The sequence below is a fragment of the Ruditapes philippinarum genome, unplaced genomic scaffold, assembly GCF_026571515.1.
Source record: "Ruditapes philippinarum isolate M1 unplaced genomic scaffold, ASM2657151v2 ctg1356_1_1_1_1, whole genome shotgun sequence".
Classification (NCBI taxonomy): domain Eukaryota; kingdom Metazoa; phylum Mollusca; class Bivalvia; order Venerida; family Veneridae; genus Ruditapes; species Ruditapes philippinarum.
The window spans coordinates 178401-203885 of record NW_026851848.1 but is presented as its reverse complement, the minus strand read 5'-3'; the positions used below and the strand labels follow the sequence as shown (position 1 = coordinate 203885).

The 25485-nt window shown below is 31.8% G+C and overlaps 2 protein-coding genes across 3 annotated transcripts in view; one reads left to right on the top strand and one right to left on the bottom strand.

Moving 5' to 3' along the window:
- On the bottom strand, positions 1-11627 carry LOC132741360 (serine/threonine-protein kinase fray2-like). Of its 2 annotated transcripts, none has more exons than XM_060729515.1 (7): positions 11483-11627; positions 9636-9730; positions 8469-8570; positions 7200-7348; positions 6139-6271; positions 5651-5842; positions 1-3352 (listed from the first exon to the last, which is right to left on the bottom strand). In XM_060729515.1, exons 1-7 carry the CDS (start codon positions 11515-11517, stop codon positions 2466-2468), a joined length of 1593 nt encoding a protein of 530 aa, XP_060585498.1. In that variant the 5' UTR covers positions 11518-11627; the 3' UTR covers positions 1-2465. The 2 variants fall into 2 exon arrangements, with proteins under 2 accessions (XP_060585498.1, XP_060585506.1); XM_060729523.1 differs by having other exon boundaries at positions 11467-11541.
- The window catches only part of LOC132741377 (haloacid dehalogenase-like hydrolase domain-containing 5), a 27817-nt gene continuing 13954 nt past the window's right edge, over positions 11623-25485 (top strand). The window contains exons 1-4 of the mRNA XM_060729531.1: positions 11623-11797; positions 14802-15011; positions 21052-21255; positions 24979-25196. Coding sequence (XP_060585514.1) covers positions 11675-11797; positions 14802-15011; positions 21052-21255; positions 24979-25196 — 755 coding nt within the window. The 5' untranslated portion in view covers positions 11623-11674. The remainder of the gene's footprint in view (positions 11798-14801; positions 15012-21051; positions 21256-24978; positions 25197-25485) is intronic.

The window sequence follows — 25485 nt, the reverse complement described above, 5'->3', positions numbered from 1 at the left end:
TATATTTCATACTTTAATTATATAAAATTAGCATTTCAATACCTTACAAAATAAAACAAAAAATGTATACTATATGTATACTAAAATTGATCTGATCAGTAATAAAAAATAATGTATACATAAAATAAAATAACAACCAAAAACCAAATCATATAATGATAATAATCACAAAATGGAATGTACTAAAACAATAGTAAAGAACACAGTCATAGTATATACCAAAATAGCCACATTGCTCAGCAATTTTTAGGTTCAAGTAGTTTAGGTAAAACAAGAGGCATGCAGGAAGTTCCTTAGTTCACAAAAATAAAATTCCATGCTTGAGTTATGGGTCTTGTGGATGACCTTATGGGTCTTGGTCAGTGACCTACAATAACAACCTCAAAAAGGTGTGTGTAATTTCTGTGGAGATAAAATTCATGTCATGCAAGAGTTGTGGAACTTGATCTGTAACCAATAGTTATGACCTTGAACTTAGCGTGAAATTTCTGTATCTCAGATTTATGGGCTGTAGTTATGCAGTGACCTTTAAAGCAGCACGCCTCCAAAATTATGCTAATTTTCATGAAAATTTTGAAAACGTATTTAAATGTGTAATATTGTGAAGTAACCAAAAGGAAGCGATTTACACATTATTAATGACACTTACAAACCGAGTAAATTACCAAAAAGTGGTCAAAATATGCATAAATAGCCTTTACTGCGTTAAGTAACGCAGTAGAAATATAGTTGTAAATATTGAAAAATCAGTCATTAATCGCACATTATATGTAAACTATACTTGAATCTTGAAACTGTTTACTTTTCCTAACACCTTAGTACATTTTTCTCAAGTTTGATTTTATTGAGATATTTTGACTCATCTGGAGGACTGTAGATTTAACTTTGACCCTGTAGTGTAGACGATATGTAAAGCTTTAAATTAATACCATCATATATTGTGAAGGCAGAGATAATATAATGTACTTGAAAATGAAAATTTCTGATATTATAAATCAAAAGTATTTGAGACTGTTTAAAGTAAATTTATAATAAAGTCAAGATGAAAATCATATTTATGATCAGACGATAACATCAAGACTTAAATGCAAAAATAATGAAATAATGCTAAAATAATCAACTATACTGGTACATGAATTCTTTTTAATTTTGATTTACTGGCAGGAATTATTTGGCATACACTTAGCATTATAATATATAAACCCTTATCATGCTAAATATCTTAAAATGGACTTGTCCATCTTTCAATACGGAATAAACAAATCATCATTTTTAGGGAAATTTTCAAAATATGAACCGGTTGAATAGCCAAAAGTACAGACCATGATAAGATCATAAGAAACATTTGCGAGTAGCATGCTTAGGGTAAAATCTGAAAACTGTAAAGCCTCTGCCGCCAGTTTGGAGCCTAGCCAGTATGCATGTCTTAATAAATTCTGACCAGATTCTGAACTTCTATATTTTCATCCATATCCCTGGACCATCTGAAAAAAAAAGTTGGACAAGTCCATTCTGAAGAGTCATGCAGAAGGGATAATTTGGCAATAATTTATTCTAAATATTCTATAGTAATGGCATAAATAATATCAAGCTCCCTCATTTTTGTTTCATTTTCTAACATTTCATTTTACAGTTTTGTGACAACTTATGATATAAGATGTTTAACTTCAATTATATAAATTAAATCATATTGCAGTTGCTTTGGGTGAAAATTTATTGCAGAAACAATGAACATCTGGGCAAAATTTGTTGCAGAAAAATTGCACATCTTCCATGACAAAACTGAATTATAGAAATTCCTTGTTTAAAGTGGATTGGTCTATGATAGGAACAGTTTCCATAGGATTGATAAATATTGATAAAAACAATAGAAATGTATCGTTTGGATGTTCTGAAGTAATATTGCTTGAAAAAAAATGTTGATAAAGTTCTAAGTGATTTAGTATTTAGCATTTATATAATGGCTAATAATATTTTGTTTTAGAACAATTTATTATCAGCTATATAATTATGTAATATTGGAACATGTATCTCATACTTTCAAGCAACATCCATATATAACTTTTTCATGTTTGTAATTGTTATCTCTGATACTAAATACATTGTACCATACGTTATTACAGTATTTATTGTACAGCAGACTTTTCATAACAGACCAATTCACTTTAATATATATTGTATGTATATTTAGAACTATGAAGTAGATCAGAACTAATTCAAATAAAAAGAATCTTATAACATTTCATGAACAAATTAAGTTAACAATATGATATGTTATACTGTACTCAATAATTATGTAGAAATTTCCATAATTTTAAATAGTTTTATTTTAAACAGTTCTTTTTGCAAAGAGGTAAAACCCTGTTAAATGTAGATCTTTGAGACCTTTTACAGCTTAGTTGCTCATAATATGCCCTGAATTTTATTTTGTAAAAATAAATTTCCTTGAAATGTTTAAACTAGCACTATCTGTTCCTCCTTCCGGTACTACTTGTCCTTGACCTTTGTGTACCAGTTCTATGACTTGAACTATCCCGTCTGCTGCGATATTCATCTTCACTATATCTCTCCCGACTGTCATGGCCATGCCTTCTTCGTCTATCATCATTATCACTATAATCGTCACTGTCTTTATAGTAATCTCGTTTTCTCCGGGAATGTGTCCCCGTTGACGATGACCTCTGAGACGGTCGTGAACCTACACTTCGAGATCTATTTCTTCCTCTTTCTCTATGGTGATCACTATTATAATCAGAATAGTTATAGTCAGAATCGGCACGATTATATCTATAGTTTTCTACACTTCTTGACGGGGATTTATTTCTTGTTTTAGAGCTCCTTGTAGAGCCCTTGTGTGAACCCCTATCATCAAACGATCTGCCTTTATCTCTAGCTTGCCTTAGAGATTGTTTGATATTTTCATCAGTCAATAACATATCTGATTTGCGAGCCCTATTAGATCTACCCAGCCCTCTGTTAGTCTCAGCTCTTCCTTGCCTATCTGCTCTTTGATGTTCTTGCCGACGAGCCTCCTCATACCGATACTCTTCCTCTTCCCTAGCCTTACGGACATTGTCCCTATGCAACCCTCTTCTCATCGAGTCAAACTCATGCGATACATTTTTTATAGCAGATTTCAATTTTGGTTCGCTGGTTTTTACTTGATCGACTTGATCACTGTCATAACTCCGTGTATCTATAGAGTTGCACTTTCCATTCTTCTCGGAGATTGTTGTTCTGAAGGCAGGGTACATGCTGTGTTTACTACTATGTACACTACTATGTACACTGCTGTGTACACTTCCGTGGACACTACTGTGAGCCGAACTGCCTCCATGTACAGCACCAGAAGCTGAAATGTGAAAAACTCAATGTATGATCTGAATAGATGTATAATCATTCTGTTGTTGATCATGGACTAATAAGTTTTAACAGATATATTCATGCTTTACAGTATGTAATATAAATTCATTCACTCTGCCCTCATTACCATTTCTTTTATTTTTGAAAATTTCAAAATCAGGGTATAACAGTATTAGGTTAATCATGGGTTAATGTCAAGCATGAATAAAAAAATCTTATAACTTAAAAAGCCCTGGTTTTAAGCTTTGCATTTCACATTTCTGCCTGACGGAATAACTATTTTTACATGATAAAGTTCTAGATCTGAATCTATTATTTATGTCCTAAAATCTGAAGCACAAAGGTTACAAATGTTATAAATAATGCTGTATTTGTGACAAGTAACGGCAGCATTTCCTTTTAATGCATGCCTATTTTCAGATTCAACCCTCTCAATAGGTTTTACAATATTGACAGGTTTATGCCACCAATAACGTTTGTTTGTAACAATGGATTTAAGTCATATATATCTTCACAGTTCAAGTTATATGATGACTTCCCAGTTTTACTTAAGTGAGGGACCTTTTGCCCGCAAGACCTAAGGTGACCCTTGATGCATTTTCGGCAAATCCAAGTACAACAGGTACCTGAGTAGAACTATCAACCATTTGTAAGCTAGCTAGATATAAGCTTCCTCATATGAAAATTTTCAAAGTCTCTGATGGGATTCGAAACCCACCTTGGCAAAGGGCAAGTGATCTGAAGATAGCAAATTTATACATTTAGCCACAGAGCCATTGGCGCAGCCAGTCATGCCAAGTCAGCTTGCATGAATGTCTTTCAAAGCAACTGTTAAGATAATATGGTTCAGGGGTCTCTCTTCATGCATTATTCGTTAGGAATGAGAAGGCAACCGAGTAGAACCTGACCAAACTTCCATAAGCTAGCTGGATAGCTTCCTCACATGGAAGTATCCAAAGTCCCAAATGTGGTTTTAATCTGCACCTGAGTGAATTGAAGTAGACAATCTTAACCTCTCAGCCACAGATTAAAGTGACATTATGCCCATCCAAGAATATATAGTGAGTAAACAGGTGAAAGTCAAAATAAGTATATTTTGCCATTATAGTTCTTTCCAATTTTATAATTTTTTTGGCATGACCGATAAATAACTCAAGTGGCTCAAGTAAATTTCTGTAAATATTCATTGGAATTTACTTGCAAGGTTAAATTTATAAAAAAGAGTCTTTCTATATTTTAGGCAAATTAATGTTTTATCCTAAACATTTTCCAATATAAACTGTTAGTCAATCACTGTTTTAACCCTCAATCTTTTGAAATACAGTTGATTCTCGGTAACTCTAATTTCAAGGAACTGGACATTTTACTTCGAGAGAAACAGAATTCGAGTCACATGGATCTGCTGCCATTATGTTTACATTCATACATGATTACACATCCAAAGAAGTAGGTTTGTTTTTGTTGATAACGGCAATGCTGCAATATTTAACCGTTGAAATGACGATTTATCACTTAAAACCACAAATTTTAAATGAACATAAATATATTATTCAAAATTTAATACATGTATATTAATAGTGAAATATAAACACAAACATTAGTAGCAATGACATAAATTCAAGTTTGTCAGAATTTATCAGTAAAGCCTATGTTATTTATAACCACTCATGACAATTCATTACAATGAAGCACAATAACATATTTATTTCAACAATAATTTATCTAATATTAAACCTAGTTATTTGACTAACACCTGTCAGACTGGCAAGAGTCAACTTTCTCAAAGAAATGTAATTAAATTCTAATTTAGTTATCTAACTGTTAAAACAAATTAAGTCCTGAAACAGATTAAAGATACTTTTACGACTAAATATAATAATACATGATGACCAGCAATTAAAATTACCATGAAACGTGTGAATCACGAGTGACAACATCTCACATTAATGTCGCCGACCTTTGATCAGTCGGCTGTATTCACACTTCGACTAATTTAGATGCAAAAATGTTGGACTTTAATTGACGGGACCAAATTTTCTTTTCGACTAAACAGGAGTCTCGGTAAGTCAAATTTTGACATAAGCGGAGTTAAAGTACAAAGATTAAGAAGGAAATTTCACGGGACTATAGAAATTCTTCGACTAACGCGGAATTTTGAGTAAAGCGATTTTGACTTATTGAGAGTCAACTGTATATAGTCAATTCAGCTCAAATTGACAATGAAAATCGGAGCACAATGTCACTTTAAGCAGCATTAATTATACGACATAGAACATACTGTACTTACAATGAAGAAGCGTGGAATGTGCGAGGGATTCTTTCTCCTCCTGTCTCCTTCTGTAGGCAAAAATCAAGTACACAACAACCGCTATGATGACTACAATTACTAGAACAATGGCCACAACAATGCCTGCAATTACGCCTACACTCATCGATTCTGTTTCCTCCTGTGGCACGTAATCCCCGCAAACATTTGGTCCTTTACAGAACGAAGATATATTTGTATATCACATTACATTATAGTAAAATATAATATTGTATAAATTATAAAGCAATGACTGTTAAATTTAACTTGATTATTTTTTCTAACTAACTCATATGACTGTGAATTGAAAACAATGAGTAAAAATTTTGATTTTAATTAGAAGCAAATCAAGACACATGTGAAAACAATAAAGCACAGCTTAATGAGTGTCTAAACATCTAAGTACAGATAAATTAGTGTGAAAGCAATAAATTATAATGGATAAATTAATGTGAAAACTGGTGCCTTACCATCTTCTGTTACCAGTCGAAGATAAAACTTATACCCTGTGCTGCCAGAGTCGGGTTTTTCAAGACTTATAGCTATATCCCCTGTGTATGAGTTGTAGGTATTTCCAGTTCCAGAGTTACAGCCAAAACTATACTGAAATTACAGAACATTTATTTCAATAAGGTGTCTTTTTTTCACATAAAGTCAAACTGGATTTTTTTTTTTTGTTATTTGTGTACCATTTGATTTCACTCATTTCGTTTTTCCTGAGTGAGAAAAACCCTTTTGATTGTGCAAAACGACCCAATGAAAAGCATTAAAACACTTTTAACTTGAATCAGGCTAAAAATTGCACAATTTATTTCATTTTAGTTCTTATTATATTTTCTTGTTATTTTTTACATGTTCGCTTGTTTAAAGTGCACCAGTTAAACTATAAAGGGTTTAAAATTTAACACTTTTGGACTTTTTGACCTCAATAATGTTTCTTTAAATTAAAAAAATAAATCTCTGCATGATTTGTATGCAATTGCAGTCAAAAATGTTAATGAAAACAAATATTTTCAAAGTTAACTCTTATTGTTTGTTTGTTTGATTGGGTTTTACGTCACACTGACACAGTATAGGTCATTTTGGCGATGTTCCAGCTTTACTGGTGTAGGAAGACCTCAGGTGCCCTTCCGTGTTTATTTCAGGCATGAACGGGCACCTGAATAGAACCACCGATGTTCCGTAAGCTAGCTGGAAAGCTTCCTCACATGAAAAACCCAAAGTCCCTGTCGGAATTCGAACTCACAGCGGTGAGGGGCAAGTTAACTCTTAAATATCTTTATATATATGCATAATGTATAAGCTCTTGATGCACTTACAGAATGTTTCAGTTACTACTATTTAAACCTAACTATTCAAACCAAGCGTGTTGATTGATCACTATGCCAAAAATAGAGACCAATCAACGTGCTGAACACCAAATTAATTTACCGGTACATTCAATGGAAATTGAGTTTAATATAATGTAGATCTATAATATTAGTAAGTCAGCTGATTTCTTTCTTTTATCATTATACAAGCACAATCATACCCTTGCAGTGTTAAGCACATCCGCTTCTGGGAGCCCGTCATACATCTTAATATAAACTTGGCATTCTCGGAACTTAAGATCTCTTATGCACAACTTGAACCTCTGTCCTTGCTCACTTTTGAACCGCACTGTACACCTATCTCTTGTACCTGTATAATATTCAATCAATAATTCAATATTGAAACTTAAACTTTACAGACAAGCTTATAAAGGGTAATGAAATAAATTCTCTTTGTAAATTAATACAACTTTACTTAAATCTGAGGTCATGTTGCTAAATGATCAATAATAAATTAATAAATAGATGTACCAGAATTATTAGAATTTATTATGCGTTTATCGTACACTATTGAGTACAATATTGAATTCTATAGCACAAATACACATGCAGCTGTCATTTGTCTTTTTTTAGTAACAGTGACTTTGACCTTAAACCTGGGGGTTCCTAAAACAATCAAATTACCTTGGTCTCTCCATAAGCTTGTTAAATGCCAAGATTGATGGCAATATCTCATTCCTAAATCTAGATATCATCCGGAAACCATTTTTCTATTTTTGGTAACAGTGTCATTGACCTTGACCCAAGGGGGTCTCATATATATCATTCCTTAGAGCGCGTTCTCCTCATAAGTTGCTACAATTACTAAGTTTGATTGCAATAACTCATTCCAAACTCCAGTTATATCCTCTGGAAACCATGAAGTGGACTGACAGACCCAACAAGCTTTGCTTGTGGGGGTATTGAATTAATATGGACTTTTTGTACTCTAAAAATGGCTACTAGACGGTGAACAATATGCATTTGATAGTAGATATTTTGGACTCTGAAACTGGAAACAAGGCTAGAGGAAGTTTAAATATACATGTAAATGTATAAAAAATATTTTACTTTGAAAATGAAAATGATGCTAATTAGAAAAGTATGATCCAATAATGATTTTTATTGGAACATCACATATGTAGTACACGGTGACAGCTAGTTCATTGGTTATATTTTATAACAAGTGACATAAAATGTTATATGTCACTTGCACACTCAGAACTTGATCATTTGATACGCAAGCGGTATCATAGGTTTATTGCATAGTTAATGCTTGACAAAACAAATATACAATAGTCAAATGAACAACTTTTATCAGAATTTAGATAATGCTTGACAAAACAAATATATACAATAATCCATTATGTACAACTTTTACCAGAATTTTAGTAACAATTAAATGTTTATTTATTGACAAATCATATCATAAAAGAACAGATGTTTCACACCTGGGATATCCTGACGAGGTTCGGCATAGATGTTGTATACATCCTGTTTTCTTACAACCACTGGTGTGCCTCGTGTACACACCCCTGTATTCTCCATATCCGCTGAAATAAGAGTATATAAATATGTGACAGTTAGTCAAAGGATTTCTAATATTCTAGAAGCCCCTAAATTTTGCGAAAGCAGCAAGAAATAAAACAAATGAATTTTAACTTAAATAAGTAAGAAAAAAAATAATTTAAATAAACTTACATGAATTTTCAATAGTTATTGACAATTATTAATTATAATTATACAATTATTATATTAGTGTAAATAAAACCTCAATACAATTTTAAATTTGTAAAAATCCATTATTTAAACTTAAAGGACTATCCTAACAGGATATACCAATATAACTAATATAATTATTTATTAGCAACTATTATAGCTAGACCATTTAGAAGTTTGTATGTATATACTGATGGCCTTAATATTTTGGTTGCTTAAAGATCCTGTATGTTGTAATTAAGGTTGTAACCACACTTAAGTGAAATTTTATGTATGTATATTATGAATTATGCTTCTAAAATAATTGTTATATTATATGATTTTGCAATAATCAGTTGAAAATCAGTATGAATTTTAATAATAACCAATTTGTCTTCTATTTCACTCAAAATTTCCTCAACAGGTTAGTAACATGACTGTTACTTAAATTATTAAAATTTCAATAAATCTGTTCATGGTGATATTATTAATTTACTTCTATTGAATAACTTAGAATGATGTTGTTAACCAATAAGAAATTGGTGTTTTTTGTGGGTTTTTTTTTTTTGTCAAATAGACAGCATTCAGTACTGTGGTTTTATTATTTTTACTCCTTTCAGTGAAAACTTAAACAATTAGTTCTTATAAAACATATGATTTTGATTGATGTCTGGATTTTTTCTCCAAAACTATGCAGTCAAACAGTCGTTTCTATTAATACTGTACATGTAATTCAATAGAAGGCAGGCATACAAATCTGCTGTAATTACTAACAACACTTTATTATTATAAGAATAATCAGAGTATTAATTTGACTATAAATACCTTGTTCTATTTCTATATTCAATTAATATACATCTAGGACAATTGATCTGAAAATTAGAATGTATCACTATTAAAAATACTAGTAAATAGCTTACCATTGAACTCATCAGCTGTGACTGTGCTGATGAACCACATGACAATGAGAATTACAGACCACATAGTATTGGTTTTGAAAACTTCACATTTCAACCTGAAATTATACAGAAATTTATATCTAAATGCTAATTTGAAAAGATTCTTTGAAGCTTCCTGACAATTATCTCAGTCTTACAGTATCAATGCTTAATGTCACTTTCTCACAATATCAATTATGTATATAATACTTCACTTATGAATTGATGGGTATATTTACTTATATCATATAATTTTATTGTATGTCCTAGCTAATATATCAAATAGTACTTAAGTTTGTAAAAAAATATTTCTACCAAGGCTTTGACAACAATAAACTTGGATTTATTAGAATCAAGAAATAAATATCCCAAACAGTGATTCTATCGCTATGTAGCAGGAATGCCTATCATTACATTTTACTGATAGAATCTCATTAATAGAATAATACATAAACAATGAATATTTTTCCTTAGCCTTATTTATTGATTGTCAATACAAAATCATTCAGCCAGCACTATTTTTTCTATCTATAGTAACAGTTAGCATAATTTAATGCATTATTTCATGATATTCATGCTAGTCATATCTTTTGTAAGGTTTTTATCTAATAGAGGGTTGTTCACTAAATTTAACTTAATACACTTTGACAATATATTTGTACAGCAAATTATTGATTCTTGATATTGTTTATTCAATATTTCGTAACATTCCTCTTTTTGTTATTAATTTTCAAGTCATTCAGTTTTATGAATTGTGTGATTGCAGAGAGAAGTGGCTTATAAGCCAGTTACATTTTCAGTGATTTTATTGCCTTGTCTACAGATACCAAAGGAAGAGTAATACCTATTATCACCTGACTTGGTCATTTCTCTCTATTTTCCCTATGATATTTTATTGTAACTTATATTTTCATTTCTTGGTACTTAAATTATATTAGAAATCAATTTAATATTTTGGCATTTTAACAACTTATCTAAAATCTGATTTACAATAAAACTGTTGAAATCTGAAATGCCTATCATTTCTTCTTATTTGAATTTTTTATTTAATCCTAAATATCAACCTGGGTAAATATCTAGGACGTTTATAAATCACTGTGTGTCCGTAAATTGTCAGTCAGCTACAATATAAATAAAATCACTGTATCACAAGTCTGGCACAGCCGTGTGATATAATGATGCAATATAATGATCCAAATGTTATCATTTTTTACAGACCTTGAAAATTAAATCTAGTGTTCAAACTAAGAAAAAAAGAGAGATATTAAAGTGTCGAGTTTTTCCCTTTAAACAAAGTAACTTACGTAGAGTGATGATTTCGCAAGACATGAAGATTAATGGGTTTTTAAAAGTTAAATTGTATTGATATTCTAAATTGTGAATAATGATAACTAATGTATCAATTGTCAAATACCATTGATATAAAATGTATATCAAGATTTTCAATGACAGCCCAACCATCCACCAAATATTCATACAGATAGTTCGATTTTGTAAATTATTTAAAAAAAGAACATTCATGTCATAGATTGAATTAATCTACCTTATGAGGAATACTGCAATGGTTGAACTCAAATTACTGTACAGTTTAAGTTAAATGTTTAAAATCTAGAGAATATTAATGTGTCATAACTTCATCATGAAAATATGAGGCATGTTTTGCTGTTACAGGTAGAAATATGTTTTTTGCGATTAATTATTGGTTTTCGAAAATGGTGTTTGTTATACTATAAAGGCTTGAAGTCGGTTAAAATGTGCTCAATAATTGATCCACACCTCAAGTGTCTGTGTAACAAACTTGTAAATATCTCACCTTTAATCAAATTTACCTGTATAGTCCACTTCCGTAAACAGAAGACGCCATCTATTATTGGAACGAATTCTCTCCCTTACTCATTACTTTGTTACCCGGCTTTGAATACGCTGATGGAATCAAGCCTGGATCAAGTAGCTACACTTCATTGGTCCTTTCAATACACACCTTTTAGTGTATTTTTGTTGTGTCAAGGTCGTGAATAAAAATGGCGACGATAGCGTACAATAGTGTACGAATATCACGGACATTCTCTAGTCGTGTAGGAACTATTTTAAATAATCGGAATGGCAGACTTATGCAATATACAAGACGCTACCTGAAAACCCAGGTAAATTTTCTTCTTTAACTAAAGATTGTCTAAAATTATGCGTTAAAATTGAACTAAACGACAATGTCATAATTTATTTTCAGTTTGACAATCAGCTGTGCGACATAGTGACACAGTTATCTAAAGGTTATAAACAAGAGATTGTTAAGAAGAATTGGGATTGATAATGAACTTCAAAATATGGACTATTCGTTACTGAATTAGAAAAAAATTGTGAAGACAAAATTTAATACAACTGTTTTTATTCTTGATTATTTTTTTTCTTCAGTTAGATCTATTATGATTATTATCAATTATTATCATTTTTCTTTCAATTTTGATCAACTATTTAAATGTTAAACATTAGAATTTAATTAGATAAATACCTAATCCTACAGATGAGGTTGCTTTGTGATAATCTTACTTACCGAAACGAGATCAGCTTCGCCTTCAAAACTAACTTGGCATCAGAGTTATCTTGGTCCTACTGTACTGTATAAGTGTATACTGGTTTGAGACCTGTCACCAAAACCGAACAACCACCAAACCCGGACGGCCCCGAAAAAGGCCTGATTTAGTTTTTTTTATTTATTAGGTGGTTGCTGATCTATCAGTTGCTTTTATATCAACAATAACTGCATGTTATATGATGTTTGTTCTATAATTAAGTAATTAAATTTATTCTATAATTAAGTAATTAAATTTATTTCAATTTTCGTAAACGGTACTGGTCAGGGACCACCAACCGGATAGTTCTTGAACATTTTTCCATACAAATTTTATAATTTTAAAGCTAGAGATCTGAAAATTTTACACAGTACAGCTAGGTTCTTCTCCGAACTAACCGACTAGTTTGTTTATTTCTGACTGTGTTGGTGGTCTCCAACCAGTAATATTTTAATGTCTTTTTCAAAAATGTTGACATTGAAAATTTGGACCTCAAGAGTGCAATACGTGACCTCCTATACTAGCTATAATCATTTGCAGAGTGAATAATAGAATATCCAAAACTTCATTATTTGCAGCTGAAAATATTTTAAATCATGTTAAAAACACCAAAGCTTTTATTGAACTAAATCAGCATCATGAACATATGTGTCCAGGCACATGGTACTGTAGTGTGGACAATTTAGGTAATTTTGATACCCTCCTTCACAGGCCTCAGATATAATAAGAGTCAACATAATCAGAAATAAACAAACTAGTCTGTTAATAAGGAGAAGAACCTAGCTGTACTGTATCAAATTTTCAGATCTCTAGCTTTAAACTGTTAAAATTATGAAATCTGTATGGAAAAATGTTCAAAAAGTGTCCGGTTGGTGGTCCCCGAGCGTGACCAGTATACAGGTGAAAGTGGTTTCGTCAAACTACCTGTTTAGAAAAAATTAAAACTCAGAAATTATGCAGGCAGACTGTCTCAGATTTTTCCACGACAAGTAAAAATCTGAGCCAGTGGAAAAAAAACAAAATACTGTCTTTTTACCACTTATCAATCAAGAAACATTTATTCTAGTAAGTTAAGTTATGAAATCTTAGTTTACTATATTAAGTACATGTATATACATTTTTTTTGTATCGATCAACAGTTTCACCCTTTAGGAGAACTCTTTTAGAAAAGCAATAGAATAGCAAAATCCCTAATATCTGTAGGCTTTATCTTTATGGAGGAAAAAACTTGTTTCAATGTAAATTTTAACATGCACATTTAGTTACAATTGTAAAGTTGTTTAAGTTCAAATTTTTACAATTGTACACAAGTCATTGACTTTGTTTTTAAATCTGATGAATCATTAAGTGTCCCATCAGAAAATATTCATCTGAATCATAGAGAAGCAAAAAAGAATGATCATTATAAAGGTCAAACCTTATATGAGCCGTGTCATGACAAAACCAACATAATGGGTTTGCGACCAGCATGGATCCAGACCAGCCTGCGCATCTGCGCAGTCTGATCAGGATCCATGCTGTTCGCTTATCGCTTATACCAACCCTATTACAAGTAGAGAAACTGATAGCGAACAGCATGAATCCTGATCAGACTGCGCGGATGCTCAGGCTGGTCTGGATCCATGCTGGTCGCAAACGCACTATGTTGGTTTTGTCATGACACGTCTCATATAATATAATGTTCAGATTTAATAAGCACCAAAATGATGATGTATTATAATGGTCCACTTCCATTGTCAGACATTTTGCAGTTTTTTGACTTTCAAATTTTGGAACTGAATGAAAGCCCTAGCTATTAAAGAAATTTGTAGAACGTTTCCTTAAACTACAGAAATTAAATCTGATCTTTACTTTTAGAAATTTGTTCACACCTTACTTTATGAAAAGACACTATTTCCACCTCAAACTTTCGTTAAAATATGGGTAAGTAAAGTTAAGCTGTGGACAACAGAAAGTGTCTGCCCAACTTCTCCGTGGGCAAGTCGCAAAAATTCATATTTCCACACTCCTCCCTGCTTAATGCATGAGTAAGTATTAATTCAAGCGCACTAATGGTAAGTGATTAAATGGCACCACATGTATGAATTGTTGTAACTTTGCCGCTTAGGTGACTGTCAGCTAATTTTGCCACATAATGTTTCATGTTATCAAAAAATGTTGTCTGTTATTTGAATCAAAATTTTTTTTAAGCATTTTCAATTTGCTTTAATCTGAAAGATTTTTAATTTCAATTTCATTTAATTTTCATGTAGATCATTTAAACACCTGTTGAAATGCAATGAAAAAATGTTTAATTTATCAGTGTATTATTCTTTTCTTGTTTAAGGTACTTTACTTACTTATATTAATAACAATTTTATGAAAAAGAAAATTGAATCGAATAAACAAAAATAACTTGCACAAAATAACTTGCACTTCTTTGAAAACATAATTTTTTAAATTTTTGTTCTTATTTAATTGAACAGACTTTTACCCATAATGCCATGTCAGCACCAGGTCCTGCTGTCTACTAATGGTGATTATTTTTTCATTAAATTTTGACACTGCCAACTTGTGACTATTATATATATACTTTCAGGATGGAAAGAAAGTTGATTTTGGATTCTTGTTCGATATAGACGGGGTAATTGTCAGGGGGAAGAAACTCTTGCCGTCTGCCAAAGATGCATTTCGCATGTTAATTGACGACCATGGCAAATTTAAAGTTCCTGTACTATTCGTTACAAATGCTGGCAACACTTTACGACAGAAAAAGGCTAAAGCATTGTCCGATTGGTTGGATATAGAGGTATGTATACTTTTGACTTTATTTCTAGGCCAGAAGGTATATTGAGTCAATTGACCTTTGTTGTTTGCATTCAGTTTGCAGTCTTGTTATTTGTTTTTCTCCTTCTCATTTATCACTTCACATTTGTAAGTAATATTCATCAGTGTGTATTCATCATAAACAGTATAGTTAGTAATCTTTATCTAGAGTATTCATAAACCTTGCAGTTAGTATTTGCCATTATAAACATTATTGTTAGTATTCATCAGAAGCATCATAATGTTAGTATTCAGTATTTGTTAGAAACAATTTACAGTAGAAAATCATCATTGTACACTTACTGTTTGTATTCATGATAAAATAATGACATCAGTAATGTTACCTTTTTTTGTTTATTAAAATCATTACTATTACTAAGGTATAATATCAGAAACATCACAGTCAGTGTTCATGATATATATTAACAAGTTTATGCTAGTTTTCATTGTTAAAGCTGCATGCCTCCAGATGAGTCAAAATATTTCAGTAAAATCAAACTTGAGAAAAATTTACTTAGATGTAAGGAAAAGTAAAAAATTTAAAGATTCATGTAATACTTTACAATGTACATATTGTGTGCGATTAATGACAGTGATTTTTCAGCATTTGCAACTACATTTCTACTGTGTTACTAATGCAGTAAAAATTTTTGCATATTTTTACCACTTTTTGGTAACTTACGTGGTTTGCCATTGATAAAAATTTGTAAAGTGCTTCCTTATGGTAAATATTACTTACACATTACTCAATATTACTCATTCAAATTCATTTTCAATATTTTCACGAAAATTAGCATGAATCTGGAGGCATGCTGCTGTAAACAGTAAATGTTAATATTCATAGGAAACTTTTTTGTTAGTACATGTTTTCATCAAAAACATTTAGTAAATATTCATAATTAAACAGTTAATTAATTAATTGGATCATTGGAAGGATATTTCACAAGTTATCTTACATACACTAAGTAAGGTAGTTTGTGTTCAGCAGTTAAACTAATTTAATATTATTAATTTTTGGTTCGTTATGACCAGTTTGTGTCAGTGTTTGCCATTTAACTCAAACAAACAAACAAGTTTTTCAGAACAGTTAAATTATGCACCCAGCAAGTTGCAACATATACATGTCTGTAGCATCAGAATACATGTATATTACAGAACATGCTGGTTGACCTAGCAATCAGAGTGTAACATACAAGTTACAATAGCTAAGATTTTCTACAACAGGTTAAGTGTCACTAGTGAACCAGTACAAACAAACTAGGACACTTAAAAACTTGATCACCTGCCGGAACAATAGGAAAAAAAATATGTATGTTAAAAAAATAGGCCATGCATAGAACATAAAAATAGATATATTTGTTTCCTAATATTATGCATATAGGTTAAGGCTGAAGATTTTGTTTTATAAGTTTAATTATGAATTTAAAAGTCAATAATTAGGTATTTTTGTGCAAAAAATAACAGTATTAGTACTAGTGCAGAGCAGATACTGATTAGAAATTTAATGTCCAATACTGGTAGAAAGAATAAAATGTTTATAGTACTGATAGTGAGAATAAAATGCCCAGCACTGATAGTGAGAATAAAATGCCCAGAATTGATAGTGAGAATAGAAGGCCCAGTACTGATAGTGAGAATAAAATGCCCAGTAATGATAGTGAGAAAAGAATGCCCAGCACTGATAGTGAGACTAGAATGCCCAGTAATGAAAGTGAGAAAAGAAGGCCCAGAACTGATTGTGAGACTAGAATGCCCAGCACTGATAATTAGAATAGAATGCCCAGAAATGATAGTGAGAATAGAATGCCTAGTACTGACAGTGAGAATAGAAGGTCCAGTACTGATAGTGAGAATAGAAGGCCCAGTACTGAAAGTGAGAAAAGAAGGCCCAGAACTGATTGTGGGACTAGAATGCCCAGCACTGATAATTAGAATAGAACGCCCAGAAATGATAGTGAGAATAGAATGCCTAGTACTGACAGTGACAATAGAAGACCCAGTACTGATAGTGAGAATAGAAGGCCCAGTACTGAAAGTGAGAAAAGAAGGCCCAGAACTGATTGTGAGACTAGAATGCCCAGTACTGATAATTAGAATAGAATGCCCAGAAATGATAGTGAGAATAGAATGCATAGTACTGACAGTGAGAATAGAATGCCCAGTACTGATTGTGAGAATAGAATGCCCATTAGAGATAGTAAGAATAGAATTTCCAGTACTAATAGTGAGAATACAATGCCCAGTACTGATAGTGAGAATAGAATGCCCAGTACTGATACTGAGAATAGAATGCCCAGTACTGATACTGAGAATGGAATGCCCAGTACTGATAGTGAGAATTAAATGCACAGTACTGATATTGAGAATAAAATGCCCAGTACTGATAGTGACAATAGAATGCCCAGTACTGATACTGAGAATAGTATGCCCAGTACTGATTGTGAGAATAGAATGCACATTAGTTGTAGTGAGAATAGAATGTCCAGTACTGATAGTGAGAATGGAATGCCAAGTACTGATATTGAGAATGGAATGCCCTGTACTGATACTGAGAAAAGAATGCCCAGTACTGATACTGAGAATAGTATGCCCAGTACTGATAGTGAGAAAAGAATGCCCAGTACTGATACTGAGAATGGAATGTCCAGTACTGATAGTGAGAATAGAATGCCGAGTAATGATAGTGAGAATGGAATGCCCTGTACTGATACTGAGAAAAGAATGCCCAGTACTGATAGTGAGAAAAGAATGCCCAGTACTGATACTGAGAATGGAATGTCCAGTACTGATAGTGAGAATAGAATGCCCAGTACTTATAGTGAGAATGGAATGTCAAGTACTTATAGTGAGAATAGAATGCCAAGTACTGATACTGAGAATGGAATGTCCAGTACTGATGGTGAGAATACTATGCCCAGTACTGATACTGAGAATGGAATGTCCAGTACTGATAGTGAGAATACAATGCCCAGTACTTAAAGTGAGAATAGAATGTCCAATACTGATAATGAGAATAGAATGCCCAGTACTGATACTGAGAATGGAATGTCCAGTACTGATAGTGAGAATAGAATGCCCAGTACTGATAGTGAGAATAGAATGCCCAGTACTGATAGTGAGAATGGAATGTCCAGTACTGATAGTGAGAATATAAGGCCCAGTACTGATACTGAGAATAGAATGCCCAGTACTGATTGTGAGAATAGAATGTCCAGTACTGATAGTGAGATTAGAATGCCCAGTACTGATAGTGAGAATGGAATGTCCAGTACTGATACTGAGAATTGAATGCCCAGTACTGATATTGAGAATGGAATACCCAGTACTGATATTGAGAATTGAATGCCCTGTACTGATATTGAGAATAGAATCTCCAGTACTGATACTGAGAATAGAATGCCCAATACTGATATTGAGAATTGAATGCCCAGTACTGATATTGAGAATAGAATGGCCAGTACTGATATTGAGAATAAAATGTCCAGTACTGATACTGAGAATGGAATGCCCAGTACTGATATTGAGAATTAAATGCCCAGTACTGATATTGAGAATGGATTGCCCAGTACTGATATTGAGAATAGAATGCCCAGTACTGATACTGAGAATAGAAGGTTCAGTATTGATAATTAAAGTGCATGTAAGAATTAAAGGTTCAGTACTTTATAGTATAATAGAAAGTATAAAAGGTTCATTTATCAAGAATTCTTTTCTATTTAAATAGTAATGTGATACAGATTAGTTTAAATCATGTGTAATTACACAATTCTTGCTTATAATAGCATTACAAATTTTATGTCTTTTCTTAGAGGTATTTTGGGACCAAATTTTGCAGTATTTTTTGTCAGTTGTAGTCAGTTAAAAGGTAAATAACCTCCAAGTATGTCAGATGTTATCTAATTATGACTTAAAGCATTATAATTTGTGACTTTTGTTGTAACTAAATTAGCCTTGTCATAGAGTGAGAACAGTGACATTTCTGTTACAAATTGGTTTCACTTTGATAAACTTCAGGTTTAAGTTCAAAGGGTAAAATGTGATGTGAAAAGAAAGAATCATAATTATCCAACTTTCAGATGGTTGGTTTTAAGTGAAAAGGTCTAAAATGGGCACAATATCCATAAGTATTTCAAATATTGAAGAAATAACAATAGTTAAATGTATCATTTGTATATTCTTATGAAATGTTGCTTTAAAAAAAAAAAGGTCCAAAAAGTTGTACTTGAGTAATGTAGAATGAACATGTATATGATGAATAATAATATTTTGTATTAGAACTTTTTAATTATTATCCGCTATATACATGTAAATATATGAAATATCACATCGTGTACTAGTATCTCACATATTTTGTCAACAATTTCAATGTATAGTTGTTTCGCGACTTGAATTTTACTGTTTAATGTCTAATACTTAAAACACTATCAAAGTAAATTATTCATTGTATTACAGACCTTTCATTATAGACCAATTCTAAATCAAATAGATATGTTTTGGTACCGGATTTGTTTATTATAATTTATGTTTGTAACAGCAATATCCTGATTAATACAATGTACATGTAGTTATAACCCCTGGTCTGTGGGGTCACAAAAAGACAGTAATTAAAACCTCAGTTTTGTTTTTGCTCTGATTTTAGAATATTTTTGGGGGCATCCATGGCCAAGTCAGGTTTTAGATCATTGACTCCTGATCACTTGCCCTTAGAGCTATAGAATTGAGCCGCAGGTTTATCATAATTAAATGTATTCAATTCTAGTAAATGCTGAAATAAAGCGTGAAAATGTTTTCTTCCGTAAATTTTTTGCTTTTCTAAACGGCCTCTAAGTTAAAATATATACAGTAGTTGGCACATGATACTGAAAAAAAAGAGTTTTTTTTTCCATTATTCCAAACTGGATTTCATGCTAATTATTTGAATTTGACTGAATAATATTTACATGCAAAACAATTAGACACTCCTGACACACATCAAACAACAATGTGTTTTAAATCTTTGAAATCTATTTTCAAGTCAAAGCATGTTCTAATTCTGTACATAATTCTTATATATATATCAAATATCATGGTGATGGTTACTAGGGGTCTAAAGTAAAAGGATCTCTTATTTTTAACAAAAAATAACAAATGATGATTTCCTACAACAACAACAACAACAACAACAAACAGCAATATAAAACCTTTCTTGTTTATATTCTACTAATTGTTCAAACATAAAAAGTTTAATTGCACTTTCCACACTGAGCATTCAAAGTTAAAGGAACTTTACTTATCATGTATTTATAACATTACATTATGTACATGATTGTGTATTAGATCAATATGTACATATTTGTCCATAATCTAGGCTAATGTATCAAGGTCATTTATATTTTTGACTGTTTTTATCAACAAACAGTATAAAAATGTCCAGTTTAAGTTCAATGCAAAGTTCAACATTTTGTTTTTCTCCATTTCAAATCTTAAGTCCGAGTCCTGGCAAATATACAGGGATTTATTTTTACTTACCTGGTCAGGGGTGCATGCAGCTTAATTAGTGTTGAGTTTCCTAAAATATAAAAATATAAGCACAATATGAGCATAAACCTCTTCAAATAATTAATGGTACATGTTTATATATCTTGGGGTGCAGAACGGGGGGGGGGGGTACATTAATTAACTAGGGAAGGTATAGCACCAACAGCACAATTTTTAGTCTGTCATGTTAATTTTTGAAGGCTTTTTCCTTGCAAAAACTTGATACAAAATGTATACTTAAACTTACAATTTAAGGCTGAGACCTTTGGGAGATAGGGTGAGAGGAATACATATATGTATGGTATTTTTAAAACAATGCAGCCTACTCAACTAGGAAGAGTGGTATAAAATATGATATTTTATTAACACAATTCAGCCTCTAGTGGGATAGTGGTAGAATATATGATATTTGAATAACAATTCAGCCTCAGTGATTCTGCTTCTCATACACAGTGTAAAATGAATTCCAAAACCAAAGAATGCTAAAGTATGAAATTTTATTACAGATTGTTGCAGACCAAGTGGTTATGTCTCACAGTCCGTTGAAGATGTTTAAACAATTTCATGACAAACATATACTCGTGTCCGGGCAAGGCCCGGTTGTAGAAATAGCGGAGGGTTTAGGCTTCACTCATATAACCACAATGGATACCCTCCGACAGTGCTTCCCACATCTAGATATGGTCGACCATAACAGAAGAAAACCTGCGGTAAGTTAGGTTTTCTTTCTTTTTTTCTTTTCAACATATGATGAAACAATTACTAAAGTGGTGATCTAATAGCATTTATTTTAAGAGTATTAAACTTGATACGGAAGTTGTGAGTGGATTTTGTCATAACGGCTTAGATCTTAAAACGTGCAAAGCACCTTGTATGTTCATGTGTAGTTTAAAATCCATGAGAGCAAGCCTAATACAAGTTACAGATAGAAAAATTCTTGGATGAATGATGATCTTTAAATTACATACATACCTTCAAGTATTTTAATATTATATTCAAGTGTAATATAAGGTATTTAAGTCAAGGTCATTCTGAATCACACTCATTTACAATTTAGGATTTTCTTTCTGTTGGACGGACAGTCACGATAGACAGTGGTGTTTGAACAATTGTGATACATGCAGTATTATATACATGTATAATAGCAAAGTATGCACACTAATTGTAGTAGATCATTGGCTGTGTTTATTCTAAAAGCCATAATTAAAATCTATTCAGGTCATATCAGTGACCTTTAGAAAATTAAGTACCTATAAACTAGCAATATTTTTTGTTTGTTTCGTACTCCCCATATTATGGACATACTTTGAAAAATAGTCTTGGGGTATCATGTTATTTTATTAAATTTAGCCTGAAATTGCCTGAAATGAGCCTTTGCATCATCATGAAGGCAAATATTTACCTCCCTTTTTGCTTCATAAATGGACATAAATTATAAGGACCGTCAAGAATTTTTACATGCCCATATAGATTCTAGTTTGAAAAAGAATTTTGAGGTACTTATAAATGGTAAAACTGCTAGTCAGATTTCCTTGTAACACGCAGGAAAAAAAAAAAAACGACAAATTTTCAAATCTTGAACAACTTTGAATATTCAAGCAAAATCAGCAGCTATAATCCTATTGCTTTAGAAGATAATAAAATTTTATTCTGACTTGATACAATGGTTTGAATCTCAAGCTACGTGTGATGCTGCCAAAATACCAATGGCTTCAAATGTTTAGTAGAAGTGCCTGATTTTCCACTGCACATGATTGTTTTATATGACGTAAAATATCTTACGGCAGTAAACAGTTGCAGATTCTGTAGGCACTTGTTACATAAAATAAATAAGTTATGTATCTGATTTGGCAAGACTGGCAGGAGCTGTAAAGTGATGGAAATATGTCCAATTTATATGTGCAGCATATTTATGCATAATAAATGCAAGACTCTCAGTTGGGGGTTGGGAAGAAAATAATCAAAGAATTCTTCAGGTATTTCTATCCAGAGTTTGAATATATCGAAGATGACAATGACTTATATAATAATATATTCTTGATTTTTTCTTCAGTACCCTAACCACACTAAATATCTTAAATGGATTCTTCCATCTGTAGATCCGGATGAAACCATTCATCTTTTTTAGGGAAAATGTCAAAATATTAGTTCTGACTGAATCTGACTGAATAGGGAATAGTGACAGGCAACATATGTGTGCTAGCTCAGACTTTGGTTTGTACTGGTCACATTTGTAGTTTAATTTGCCACCAGCAGGTTAAATTATTTTTTTTTCTCGGACATAATTATGTCCTGCTTTGAAATTGTGATTACACATTAACAGTTCATTTCAACAATGCCCTATAAGAAATACAAACACAATGCTAGAATTATAAGCAACCAAGGCAGCATAAAATCATGCTAGGCTGCATGGATGTGCCATCCATCTACGCTTCTTGTTACTTAAGCGTTCTAATATTATAGGAGTTTCTTTTATATATAAACAGAAATCTCAAAGATATTTAAGCAAATCTATGAAACAGCCATATTGCTTTATTGATTTAATTAAGATATTTTTTAAGTACATGAATAAGTAACCTTAAGCAAAATTCTTTAAATTCACATTTATTTTCAGTAATGTTACCTTGACCTAGTTTTCAATGAACTTTAACCTAATTCAATCTGCAATATACAAGCAGATGTTATTTATACCTATTATTATTTATAGTAAGTTTGTCTGTAATCCGGGACAATTTTACAATCATTGTATGCTACTGTTGTTGTTTACATAACCATTGATCACAAATCATAAACATAAAAACATAAACAACTGTTTTACTGGTAGGAATGATATCTTAAAATAAATGGCCCTGGAATTTAACCATTTGTCTGCTTGGGGCAACATATTCTACTCATACAACCAGTGCTGACCAAGATCAGTCTGTTTTTCCATGTATTCTGATCATTGTCTGCAGTCAGTACTTGGAAATTTTCCCTAAAAATGACGAATGTTTTTTTTTTGTCCCAACTGAATGATGGACGAGGCCATTTAAGATATCTAGCGTGGGAAGGGTTGAACAAGGAAACCCTATGTAGTTTTTAAACATGCAGTGGTCAAACATTTAATATTGAATAGGCCAGTTTAGAGTGTCATTTTCTATTAACAGATTTGTGTCAGTCTTTATCGTACAGTTATCAATACTTTCTGATAGACTAAGTTGGAAACTGACTTAAATAACTGCTAATTTGGAAATAAACATTTAAATTTAAAAGGCTATTATATCTTTTTAAATAAAAGTGTTCACCAATTAAATAAAAAACAACATTTTGGGAAATATTACTTTTTTGTTTGTTCAAAAAGGTTTGCACATTCTTCTATTAAATCACTACAATTTGTTAATTTATTTGTTCACTGCTGCTTTTCTTCCCTTAATTTTTGCATGGTTAAAATTTGGCGGGATTCCAAAATTGGAGGGGTTAAGTAAACTTTCGGGTTTTGCCCCTTTAAATTTTTATAAAATAATAAATACTTTGGCCCCAACCTAATACAATTGTAATTCTGAAAACCTTTCCCGAATTTTCAAAATGAATTGTTTTTTCTTTTTGGGAAAAAACAAACCCGTATTGGGGATTTTAAGAATTAATTTTAATTAAATTTTAAATTGGCCTTTTTGTTAACTTTTTATTGTTGTGTTCATTTTTTTAAGGAAAGTTTATTTATTCTTCTTTCCATAGATGTATTTGCATACAAATAGATTAACTTTATTTTATTTAGGAATAATAACCCCGGAAAAAACTTGTATGTTAAAATAAATGTTAACAATCGTTCAAATATATAAGTTTTAAAAGGATACTCCACATTATATGTTACCAAATCAGCATCAAGATTCTATTTCATTGTTTTAAGTTATCAAGAAAATTTAAGTTTTTTTTTCATTTGGTTTATTTCTTTCACAACAAAAGACAAACTGCATGGTATCTTGGACCAAGGGAAGATTTTCCCCATTTTCATTTAAATTCTATATTTACCAAACACATAAAAAAAAGTTGACCCTTTGAGGTAAAATGTAACACACCCTTGAGGAAAACAATTGTTTCCCTTAATATGAAAAAAAAATCCCATACACGCTAATTCCAAACCCTAACCTTGTCCTCTTTTAGGAAATTTACAACATTAACTAATTTTTCACTAATGTCCTAAAAAATTTTTGGGGGAAATTTACCCAACATAACTAAAGGGCTCTTTTTGTCCATTAACTTGAGGAAGCAAAAAAACCTAAATAAAAAAGGCCACTGTATTTTCAAAATTTTGGGGGAAATCAAATAAAATTTAAAAATTTTGTCAGCCAACAGTACAAAGTTGTTCTGAGGTTGGCCTGGTTCTTTATACTGGTTGCAAAAGCTAATCATTTTTGGTTCCAGATGGGGAAGGGTTAAACACTGGAATTACATAGGCCTCTTCCAAAAGTGAAAAAGTTTTACTGTTTTTTTTTCCAGCTGTGATATTGTTTGGTGAGCCAGTGAGATGGGAGACTAACTTACAGCTTGTTATAGACACGTTATTATCCAATGGCAAGCCTTGTACGGCTCCTAAAGAAATCCCTTACCCACATATGCCAGTTTTAGCCTGCAATATGGATCTGTTATGGATGGCCGAGGCCTGTATGCCAAGGTAAGTTCTAGTGACAATCTTAACTTGTATCAATTCGCTCTAGAGAGCAAAGTAGGAAATTTATTACCAAAATTGATCTACTTTGGCTGGTAATATTGACCTACTTTGGATCACAAAAGCGTCTATACCAAGGTAAATTTTTACCTTGATTATTGGAAGAATATGGAGAGCAAATGTACTCACCCAGGCGTTGTTGTTACACATTGGTTTAGTTTAGGACTGGTGTGCAAGTGAGCATCTTCAAACCTACTGAAGGGAATGGGTTGAAAGTTTACACACTTATTTTAGA